Raw genomic sequence first — 12,459 nt, forward strand, 5'->3', positions numbered from 1 at the left:
CCTCTTTTTAAAATATAAAATGTAATCAATTTTCAGCCCTTACATCATAAAGATCTACGGTTGATTCGTAATCCTGTTGGATGAATTCGTGGTCTGAGTTCAAATCCCAAAGGTAGCAAAAATTTATTTTTCACAATTTTTAACTCTGTTGGATGAATTACGTGTTCTACATAAAATTCGTACATTGAAAAACGTTTTTATTTTTATTTTAAGAAGTGTTTTTACGATAGCCCTCACCCATATATATATATATATATATATATATATAGGGAGAGGTTCAAGAAAGAACCATAAATGAAAGAAGACCGGAGAACCATTTTCAGCCATTCGATCATCAAGATCTACGGTGGATGCATCATCTTGTTGGATGAATAGCGAATGCATTAATTTTTACAGTGGATGCATTAGATTTGATGGTTCTCCCGTTCTCACAAATAATGTAGTTCTCTCTAGAACCACACCCTATATATATATATATATATATATATATATATATATTCCGCCATTGTTGATTTTTCAATCAAAGCTCCTAGACTTCATTGATGTTCATCCAACTCTTCAAGTTGATTCTTCGTTCCATCAACTTTATTGTTCTCCAAATTCAGCCTTTCTATGTTTATGTTCTCCATCGAGACTGATCCACAGCCTTGTCCCTTTTAAGCTTGATTTTTGCAAAGCAAAATTTGTAGTAAGAAGACATCTCCAGATCAATTCACTGCCAACAACCACAATCATTCCACTGCACAACAAGAGCAAGGGCCAAGAAATGAAGTTATCAAATCAAGGCGATAATGCAGCTATAATCGTCCAACTATGAAAAGCAAAAATTAACTCAAATTAGCCAAGAACACATTGAAATCATCTAAAAATGCTCAATTCGCACAATTATCGCTCGGCAACGACAGTGATAGTCGCTGCCCTGGGTTTTTCTCCGTGTGGGACGTTTTTACATTTATAGAGATTTCATGCTTGCACGACTTAAGTTCCACGAATTTATCGATGAACTACCCTGACTAGATTATCTACTTTCCATGTCAAGAGAATTTTGAGATAGAGAAAGTGGGGGATGAAATCGAGAGATATTTGAGAAAGAGGAAATCAGAAAAGAAATTAGGGTTTAAACATAAATGGGAAAAATCATAAACGTTTTTAATTTACGTTGCTCATTATCTGTATAAAACGAGGTTGTTTAATTATTTCTAAAACACACGCGCGTGTGTGCCACGTCAAAAATTATATTGTCACGTCAAATATGGTTTGAGGGTAATTTGTCGTCCGGTGCAAAATTAATCAGAAAATTAACAAGTTCATATATTTATGCAATTATGGATGCAAAATGAAAAAGTGGGTAAAGTTTGAGGATTTATAGGCCATTACTCCTTAATTTAGGAAAATAAATTGAAGTGGCAAAATAGACTCGATCCGACGAAACGGAAGGGATGACGTTCGGGTTGGCCAGGTTGCTGTAGGATTTTTGGCTCGAACGATTGTGGGGTGGCTTGGCCGAGCTTGATAGTGCATTTAGACAGTAAATTATATCCGACCAACCTATAAATTTTACACTATTTAATAACTTTTAGACCAGGTTGAATTCTAAAAAATCGAGTCCAATAATATTTTACGAGCAGGCCGGCCCGACCTACATAGTATCTGAAGCCCGATGGACCGGACCCAGCCCGGCCATTGGCAAGCTCAACACGAGGGCTGCTTATGGTGCATGATTGTAATGGGGCAAAAATGAAAAGAGTTAAACTAAAGAAAAGTAGTTTGTCTTGTTGACTTTGTCGAACACGGAACTAAGTTTTAAGTTTGTGGTCGAAGCCGTCGACTAGTTTGGAAATTTTCTTCTGGAAATTTGCAACCTACTTCATATTCATTACTATTATGCTACTAAAAGAAAAAGTTATTCAACAAAAAAGAATATATAATCCATAATGTGACGTGAAATAATCCATATAAAAATTTCTAATTAATTTTCCTAGCTAACACGGTGCATCGACCTACCTAGCAATTTCATAACCAAATAGGCCATAGCGCATATATAAATTCCACAACAGCAGGCCCCATCAAGTTGTCTACTTGTAATCATAAAAACATTACTCCATTAAACATATGTATTAGATAGATAGTTGAAGTCGTAGATGGGCATGGAGCAGTGGTCATTGGTGAATCGGCTGAAACGTGCCGTGAAGAAGATCACGTTTCTGCTGGATTTCAATATTAACCGATGGAAACTGGCGTCATTGGTGGGGGCATCATCTAGCAAGAGACGGCTGAGCTTCGCCGATAGGCCCGGGATAAGGGCCTGTTTGGATGACTCCGAATCCGACGATCCGGCACCCGGATCCGCTAGGAGTCTGCAGCGGACTATTAGCTATCCCTCCGAAGATGACGTCGATACCAAAGCCGATGCTTTTATCGCTAACTTTTATAAGCAACTCCAGATTGAGAGGCAAATCTCCTTAGAGCTCAACTATTGTAGGGCTGATAGCTTTACTTCTGCAAAATCTCCCTCACCGTCGATTAATCTCAACAAATCGTAAGACACTGAGTTTTCTAGTATTCTATTTTTTTCCCCTCTCTTCGCTGGAATTTCGGAATTCGAGAGTGCTGGAGACTTTTTAGTTTTTATGAAAAGAGTCTCGGATTTATTTTTATTTTTTCGGTGTGATTTTTATTTGTGTGCATATTGTTTGATGTAATGGATCGTGATGAATATTAAGGGCTTTGGTTTTTGTATAGCATTTTGATTCTTCGATGCTTTGATTGATTGTAAACATTTGAGATTTATACTCCAATAATACTAGATCATAGCAAATTTGCTATGGTGTACAAAAGATTAATCTTGTGTGTCAAAATTATTGAATTCTTTTTTGGCGGCTACTTAAGTTGTATAATTGGACTTTGCAGCCATCCCTTAGTGCCTTGTTTATTTATGTATTCGCTTCATTTAACGGATGAGATAAATTAGATTAATGGAATAAAGTAAGATTGAAGGATGATTAAATAAATAATTTAACTTTATGAGAATAAATAATAATCTAATTATATAATCAATATTAAATTGATATTATTTGCAAGTTTGATTCGGATGGAAAATTTGAATTTAAAAAAGAAAGTGAAGCAAAGTAAAAACGAGATTCAAGATCTTTAAAAGTTGGGCGTTAAGAGTATTGGTGTGATGAAGCTAGCTATATCATCTCTTGGTTCATTCGGTCGAGGATTTGCAGAGCCATCCACCTCACCGATGTCCAATCGAAACTTAGACAGGGCATGTCAAGGCGGAATGAAGGAAATGGGGAAAGGTGGTCGCATAGATCGAGGCTTCTTCCGCGTAGTCATTAAGGAGACGTTTATTTTTTAAGACTAAATGAAAATGTAAGGTCAATTTATTGTTATTTAAATGGATTGAACTTTGGGATATTCTAATGCCCTTGATTATTATTTAAATAATTTTTACTTGATTCATATCTCATTTAAAGGATGAGATTGAAGAAATCCTACTAATAAGAAATAAAAATATTCAATCATGCCAAATAAACAATCTCGATATGTCAAGTGGCTATATGGGTGTTTTTAATTGTTTAAAATTAGGGAGCCATCGATAAAATTGTTGTTTAATTAAAAAAATTAAAATTAAAGATAAAACAATAAATTTATTACTTACATTTTATTTTCGATAAATAATGGACTATAATGAGTAAAATAATATTTAATTATTCAATAAATAATGGACTACGAAGGGTAAAATAGTGACTATTTATCATGTATGGAATTACCTTTAAAAAAAAGAACCGAAAATTTCGAACATATGTTAATTAATTAATTCTTCGAATAAAGGATAGTGGAAGAATTAGACAACAGATAATCTCAAATCTGGGCTGGAGGCCCAATTTCCCTACAACTAAACCTCATTGTACTTCATTTGCTAGCTTTATACTTTTAAAATAAAATAAAAAAACAGAAAATTAAAGATACACTCAAGTTTATTGAAAATGTTTTAAAGTCATATGAAAATTGTAAAAATTGGTTAATGTCATGATTCATTTGACAAATACCTAAAAAGATTCATCATATGTAGTCTTATAAATTAGTTTGGGAAATTTATATATACTAGATTTTATGTTATGTATTTTGCATAGTAAAATAATTCAACTAATTGTTAGACGATTTTTTTTAATAAAGTTTGAATAATTGAATACTTGGGAGTTAAAGTAACAATAGGTGGAAATGACAATTAGGAAATTTAAAAAGGAAAATTGACCGATTATGGTGTAAGTATCTGTTGATGTAACCAACCAGTTCATAGTTTTCTGAAGCTTCTGTTTATAATTTTAAGTTTGTATAATTACATAATACCTTGTTAGGGGTTACAAGGGGGTATTAGCTTATTTATCTCCCCTAAACTCACAGTTTGATAGGCTTTATTAATAATACTCCAGGCCCGCATTAATCTCTAAGCCCGCTGAAAAACAATGTTCCTCTTAGAAACCACATCCGGCCCTCACCCCTGATCAGTAATATTGCATGAACAGTGTTTGAGATTACAAATTATGTTTACAATTTTATCCCTCAATTTACTTCAAAATATGAATTCTTCAGTCCTTTGATGAGATTTTCGTCAAATCCCCTTGAAGGTAAGATCTGCGAAATTCTGTTTTTGGGCATGTAATGATTTTGTTCTCGATGCTTTTCTCTTTCGCCAAATTTATTTGCTTTCGATACAAATCTGAAAGGGGCCGGTGCAAGCTTACCGACAGGAGAGGTAAGGGTGGGTGGTTCGGCCGCAATTTTTGGGAGGAGGGGCCGATGCAAGCTTACAGGAGGAGATGCAAGCTGCTCGCGACGGCGACAAGGAGACGGGGCGTGATTTTATTTTGGGTGAGGGCGACGGAAAACATGAATTTTGGTTGGGGGTATGGCAGCGTTATAGGGAAGAAGGCTGCGAAATTTTTTTTGGCAGAGAAAAGATGGGGGAGGCGTAACTTGCCTGGGGAAGAAGGAAGAAAGAGGTGGGGTAGAAGGGGGTGGGCTGGGCGAGAGGGGGGGAAGGTGTCTGCAGTCTGCTGCACAAGGGGTGGGGGTTACGTGTTCAATCACTAGTTTTTTTCCTTTTTCCCCCAATTATGCTTAGGATAATTTTGTCATTTTCTTGTATTAATAGAGGGTGTTCATGTAATTTCAACATCTAATATATCTGTTAAATTATTTTAGCAGAACCTATCAAACATCTAATTCTAGTTATACATACATTATTTAGTGGTCATCAAACAATAGTTTAAATAACTAAACTCACAAAATATGGATTAATTATCTCTATATAATTAATACCTTCATTTCTATACCACGCACTCAAACGGACCCTTAGTTGTCAATATTAAATTAATAATAAATGTAGTATAGCTACGTGGTTACACATAAAAAGTATAAAATATAATAAAAATATATTTTGTCGATTCAATCATTAATACACTACATATATCATTACTAAACTATATAGTGGCTTTTATAAGTGTCAAATTGGACGGGCCGGGTTAGAGCCCAGCCACTAATACTATTAAGGGATAATAGCCGATAAATCCATGAGAAATTTTCATTTTTTGGTTTATATCATGACCCTAAAATTTGACTTTTAAATACATTAATTTATAATTGGATCGCTTTTTTCCCACGGCGAAAACCTCCGACCAAATTAAAACTGATGTGTCTCCTATGTGGCAAAATCGAATCTGATGTGTCAATTTATTAAACAAAACGACGTCATTTTGTTAAGAGTTAAAAATAAATTATATTTAATTAAAAATAATTAAGATAAAATATACATTAAAAAAATCTAAAAAACCCCCTAATTAGCACCCTCTCTTACACGTCACTCTTCCCCCTCCCCCAACCCCTGTCGCTCTCCGCCTCTCCCTCTTCCTCCACCCTCTGCCGCCGCCACCTCCCCCATCCGCACCTCCGTCGACCCTCCCTCCTCCCCCACCTCGGCGCCGCCACTTCCTCCTCCCCAGACCCGCGTCGGCTCTCCCCCTTCCTCCACCTCCGCCGGTACCTTTATCTTCCCCCATCCCCCGCCGCCACTTCCCCCACAGCCGCAGACCTCCCCTGTCAGCCCTTTTCTCTCCGCCGGTTGAAGGTATCATCGCGTCAGGCGGCGACAGACAAATCCGCCCATTTAGAGGATCTGTCAATGAGTGTCATGTTGGACATGTTCTCTTCAAAAAATGAAACAGAAATCACAAATTACTTGATGCCTAAAACTTTCGGGTGCAGCTAAAAATCAGAAATTGACTTAGAGGTTTGGAGAGTTGTGTTTGAGGCTGTTGGTGCATCAATTCTGTTTGTGGGAGAGGGCAGCGGCGGGGGGGGGGGTCGGCGGAGATGGAGAGGAGATGAGCGAAAGACAGAGAAGGGCGGAGGCTCTGTTTCAAATGTGAATCTGCATTCCGGCGAAGGAGATGAGTCGATTTTGGGGGCGGTGGTCGGCGACGCCGGTTGGAGAAGTGGCGGCGGATTTGTGTGTGTTTGTGTGTGAATTTGGGAGAGAGAGAGGTGACGTGTGTGTGAGAGAGAGAGAGAGAGAGAGAGTGAAGTGTGTGTGTGATGTGGTAATTCCGGCTGCCACATCGGCATTCCGGTTGCCACGTTGACGTTCCGATCGCCAAATCAGATTTGATTTGAGTGAGTTTGTAATTTATGGGAAAATTGCGATTCAATTATAAATTGATGTATTTGGAAGTTAAATTTTAGGGTCATGATATAAATCAGAAAATGAAAATTTCTCATGGATTTTTCGGCTATTACCCCTACTATTAATAATCGGGTAGTCGGGTTAATTTTGATAGTTATGAACTTATAAGTAGCTTTATGTATAATAAGCCAATTATTGTGTTTTCTTTTAACAGAGTTTACTTTCACTAATACAGAGCAACTCACACAAGATCAAGCAACTATTGCAAAAAATAAGATTACTTCATCGTTCCATCTACAAATTTATTGCTACTCGAGTGAGCTCGTGAGCAGCTAAAGTTGCACTCCACTGTGTATATATATATATGAGGGCTAAAATAAATAAACTTCTTCAAATATAAAATAAGAATTATTTTCATCCCTTAGATCATCAAGATTTACACGATTGATTCGTAATCCTATTGGATGAATTTATGATCCTGAGTTTGAATTCCAAAGATAGCAAAAATTTATTTTTCACAATTCATACATTTATACAACGAATTCATACATTAAAAATTGCTCTTATTTCTTATTTTAAGATGTGTTCTCACGGTAGCTCACCCATATATATAGGGGTGGGCTATACAGAAAACCCCCCTTAGACTATAATATAAGAACAAATCTGGACCATTCGTATCAAATATTGGACGGATCGGATTTACTTGTAGTGGGACGTTACATTCGAAAATGATGCACATATAATACATCATCTAATTTTCGCAGAAGGGTATGTTTGGTAAGTGCTTTTTCATCTCTCTCTACATTGATTCTCCAATCCCAAAATCAATGCCCAATCTTTTGCAAAATAAAATGATATCATACATTACTTACAAATATACTTGCCTAATAATTCGTACAGTACATACAAATATACTTGTCTAATAATCCATACCATATAAATCATATAGTTAATAATTTATACAGTACATTCAAAAATATTTGCCTAATAATTCATACGCATATAATTCATACAGTTGATAATTCATAGAGTACATTCAAATATAATTGCTTAATAATTCATACAGTACTTTCAAATATAATTGCTTAATAGTTCATTGCACAAATTTAATTCATGCGAGTTCTTGCTAGTTCATAAGTAAAATACATAATTCATGACAATTCAACAATAAAATAAATATTTGATTTAACTCCTACTAGTTCATATTAGTTCAACAATAAAAACATAGTGTAGTTTGAATTAAAAGGCGCAAATTGATTACATATGTTCTTCACTGGAATACCATCTACAATGTTGATTGTGATGTAATGAATAAAACAATGAATATGATGTCTAATAATTGTGATTACTATCTTCACATACATGAATTTTTCATTAGATTTATGAGTGTGTTCTTCAACAGGGATAACACGTATTTTTTCTTTGTTTTACTTAAAAGTTTGCGAAAGATTTATATGTATGGAATTTTGAAGATTTGCTGATACATAATCTGGTCCTTTATTCATGGAAAAGATCATTGTTAAATAATGAAATTACTATTCTATCCTATTTAGAAAATCTGGCATTAATCTATTTGTTTAATTTGATTAAGATCTTGTCGTTGCATTATGTTAATCTAAGGGCATATAATGGTTCTTATTTTAGAGCCGAATTTTGGTTTTTATTTTAGTCTCCCCTATATATATATATATAGGGAGCGCTCTAATAAGACCCCTATTTTTAGTGAGACCTAAGACACGATCTTGTGCGTTTATTTCATCAATCTTATGATTGATATTGTATCTAGAGGGATATTTTTTTTCTCAGGGTTCGGATCTTGGAGGGAGCGAAATGTTTTAAATTTCATTATTCATCAGTATATATTGTCTTGTTCATCAATTTATATGTCTTATTTATTATCAATTTTTTAAATTTCGTTACTAATCAGTATATATTGTCTTGTGGCCCTTATTCATCAATATACATGCCTTATTCATTGTACTCAGTGTCTCACAAAAAATAGGGTGTCTCACTGGAGCGCGCCCATATATATATATATATATATATATATATATATATATATATATATATATGGTGGGGTTAACATAGAAACCCCCCTTAAGATGAAAACTAGGAACCTAATCTTAGCCTTTAAAATTGAAGATCTAGTATGCATTTAAAATTGTGTTAAAGGCTAAGATTAGGTTCCTAGTTTTCATCTTAAGGGGGTTTCTATGTTAACCCCACCTTATATATATATATATATATATATATATATATATATAGGGGGCCGCTCCAATGAGACCCCTTAATTTTAGTGAGATCTAAGGCACGATCTGGTGCGTTTATTTTATCAATCCTATGGCTGATATTGTATCTAGAGGGTGATTTTTTTTCGCAGGGTTCGAATCCTGGAGGGAGCAGAATATTTTAAATTTTGTTATTCATCAGTATATACTGCATTGTTCATCAGTATATACGGCCCTATTCATCAGTATATATGTCTTATTCATTACGAATTTTTTAAATTTTATTTTTCATCAGTATATACATCTTGTTCATTAGATATGCGTTTTGTTCATTAGTATTATATGTCTTATTCATTGTACTCATGTTACACGAAAAATAGGGGGTCTCACTGGAGCGCGCCCCTATATATATATATATATATATAATTTAACAATTAAGTAATTTTTGTTAAGAAAACAATAAAATGTTTTTTTATTTCTTTTTGAAACTTAAAACAAATAAATTTTTAAATATCACACTACATCTCGTAACTTACATCTCATCCCTTTGTCGACAATGACATTCTATCCGATTTTTTCAGAATCAATTTCATAATTAATATGTGTAAATGCAACTACTTAATTTCGCAGACCTATCGATGGCCAGGTAAAGTCTTTATCACCGTAATAATAAAACCAATATTAGAAAATAAACACTTCTTTTGTTTACAAAATATCTTCTTACAAGAAGTGGACATAAATTTTAAGAGAAGTATGTGTGTATTTAATGAGCGGAAAAGGAGTCTACAATTTTATTTTAAAAAAATATGATAATTAATGGAATTATTTTCAAAAATAATAGATCTACTAGTAACAATGTGTGAATTGTAAGAATGATAATAAGATTATTTATAAAAATAGACTAGGAAGATATTTCGTGGACAAACGAAAATAAGAAATTAAGAAAATGATTTGCGGACAGAAAGAGTATTATTAATAATTAATAAAATATTAAATATCAAATAAAAGTTCGAAAAGGTATATCGATTAGTGTTTGGACACTTTTAAAAAACTGATTTTAGTACTAATTTTTATCCCAAACTCGTATCCGCCAATTACCCAATTCTATTTAAATTTATAAAATACTTAGGTTATTAGGATAAATATTACTATAACCTCAAATTATTTTCGCACTATCAATTCACTACAAAAAATCGTCGATTTAGCGGCGAAAATTACCGGCGGCTCTGCCGCCGCCGGTAATTACCGGTGGCTCACCAATGGCGGAGCGGCCGACCTGTGTTTTTCAAAATAGCGGCGGCGTTACCGGCGGCACCGATGTCGCCGGTGATCTCCGACGGCGGCGCCGCCGGTATTAATAATATGAATTAATTTATATACGTAAATAAGTTACCGGCGGCGTGAGGCGCCGCTAATCACAGGCACCGGAGCCCGCCGGTGACGTCCGGCATTAGAAATATCGTTGTCCGGCGATAGTTACCGGCGGCAAAAAGTCGCCGCCGCTAATCGCCTGTGACTTTTTGCCGCCGGTGAGCTGCTAAACTTTTTTTCCCCTAATTTTTCCTTTTGTTCATTTTGTTTTTGTTATTTTTTTCGTTTTTCGTTAGTAAGAATCTTGTAATTATAACTTAAGAATGTTAATTTAATTAGTGAGATCACTCATCACTAATCTAAGATTCCTAGAAAGAATTCAAGATTCTTAGTAAAAATCTTATAATTATAACTTAAGAATGTTAATTTGATTAGTGAGATCACTCATCACTCATCACTAATCTAAGATTCCTAGTAAGAATTCAAGATTCTTAGTAAGAATCTTATAATTATAACTTAAGAATGTTAATTTGATTAGTGATTCACTCATCACTCATTAATCTATGATTCATAGTAAGAATTCAACTAATCTAGTTTGGAATCAAGAATCTTAAGTAGAATATCTACTTATTGTGTATAAACTAGATTGATAAAAAATAATAATAATAAATTAATAAATAAATATTTTTTCGACATAAAAATAAGGACGGAAACGAGCATGATCCGTAATTAACAACATCTCTTGTATATCATCTCAACATATTCTAAGGTTATGAATGTATATTGTATATTGTATATTGAAATAGAGTTTAAATGAATTAATAGGTACTAGATATATCAATAATACGAGTGTTCTGTACTGGTGACCACTCAAAAAGAACTTCAAAGTTAAGCGTGCTTGGCTCAGAGCACAAGTAAGATGAGTGATCGACTGAGAAGTTCGTCTAACTTATGCAATACTGTATAAATACGGAAATAAATTGTGGATATACAATAAAATAAATAAATAAATAAATAAATTAAATTAAATTAAAAAATATTACCGACAACAAAAAGCCGCCAGTAACCCTCCGGCAGTCCGGCGAGCGTGCGGCCGCCGTCAGGTGGACTTTACCGACGGCGTTGTCGCCGCCACTAATCACCGGCGGCAACTGCCGCCACTATTTTTCCCTAGTCTGGCGATCAACATCGACGTTCATCGGCGGCAGTGCCATCGTTATTTACCAGCGGCGGCCATATGCCGCCGGAATGGAGATCACCAACGAGAAAAATTACTGCCGGCCTCTCGCCGCCGGTAAATGTATTTCCGGCGGCCACCCTATATTTAGCGGCAGGAAAAAGCCGTCGGTAACTTTGATTTTTTTTGTAGTGATTATATCATAAATTCTCAAAAATATTTTGTTAAACCTCGAATTATCGATTTTGAATTAATGTACCATCCGTCTATTTTTCAACATTTGAATTTTCAATCAGTAAGGTAAAAAACATCATTTTGTGCAATGTAAGTTAAAAAAAAGAAAGAATAATTCTAAATACACTATGACATTTCGAGAATTACCCAAACACATTAAACTTTAAAAGTTTAAAACTTGAACATTACAAATTAAGTATCAACAATACATAGTATAAATATCGATAACTACTCATTCTCATCCCGAACTCACATAGTACTCGTTGACTTTACGAATTCATTTGAATTTATTAAATAACTTATTGTAATAATTGGTTAATTGTCTAAATAAAATCCAAATATTACAAACTAAGTGAACATTAATACTCCCTCCGTTTCAGAACAAATGTCTATTTTTCATTTTCGGGTTGTCCAATAACATGTGTCTACTTTCTGAAAAAAAAATAAAATAATAAGTGGGTTCTACCACTTTTAATCTTTTTACCCTTTAATTATATCCAACTTAATTCTATTCATCTCACAAAAAGTGAACTTCATCACTTTTTATCTTCTTACTATTTAATCATTCTCACCTAAATTCTCATGTAAAAAAATAGACATTTGTTATGGGACGGAGAAAGTAATAAATAAGTACAACTCATTAGTCATTTTCAGTTTAAATCGAAGACTATTATTTAAAAATGAATATTTACAAATCATATTATTTTATTTATGTTTTAATTGGTGAAATCTTGTAATAAAATGATGTGTATCCTTTTTATTTAATTTTCAATCGATGAAGTAATGAAAAATTGATATGAATATTTTAAACAGTTTTC

At 34.1% G+C, this 12,459-nt stretch overlaps 1 protein-coding gene and 1 long non-coding RNA gene across 2 annotated transcripts; both read left to right on the forward strand.

The window, feature by feature from the left end:
* The first annotated feature begins 2,141 nt into the window (after nucleotides 1–2,141).
* On the forward strand, nucleotides 2,142–2,543 carry LOC131011458 (uncharacterized). Its single transcript, XM_057939259.1, has one exon. The coding sequence runs from the start codon at nucleotides 2,142–2,144 to the stop codon at nucleotides 2,541–2,543; it is 402 nt and encodes a 133-aa protein (XP_057795242.1).
* A 1,871-nt stretch (nucleotides 2,544–4,414) lies between these two features.
* LOC131004842 (uncharacterized) lies at nucleotides 4,415–5,219 on the forward strand. Its single transcript, XR_009095125.1, has 2 exons — nucleotides 4,415–4,637; nucleotides 4,737–5,219. It is a non-coding gene; the product is annotated as an uncharacterized LOC131004842 (long non-coding RNA).
* The last annotated feature ends 7,240 nt before the right edge of the window (nucleotides 5,220–12,459 follow it).

The sequence above is a fragment of the Salvia miltiorrhiza genome, chromosome 1 (genome assembly GCF_028751815.1).
Source record: "Salvia miltiorrhiza cultivar Shanhuang (shh) chromosome 1, IMPLAD_Smil_shh, whole genome shotgun sequence".
Lineage (NCBI taxonomy): Eukaryota > Viridiplantae > Streptophyta > Magnoliopsida > Lamiales > Lamiaceae > Salvia > Salvia miltiorrhiza.

Excerpts from the sequence above, each read along its gene's own strand:
- LOC131011458 (XM_057939259.1), top strand. The coding sequence starts at position 2,142 with ATGGGCATGGAGCAGTGGTCATTGGTGAATCGGCTGAAACGTGCCGTG.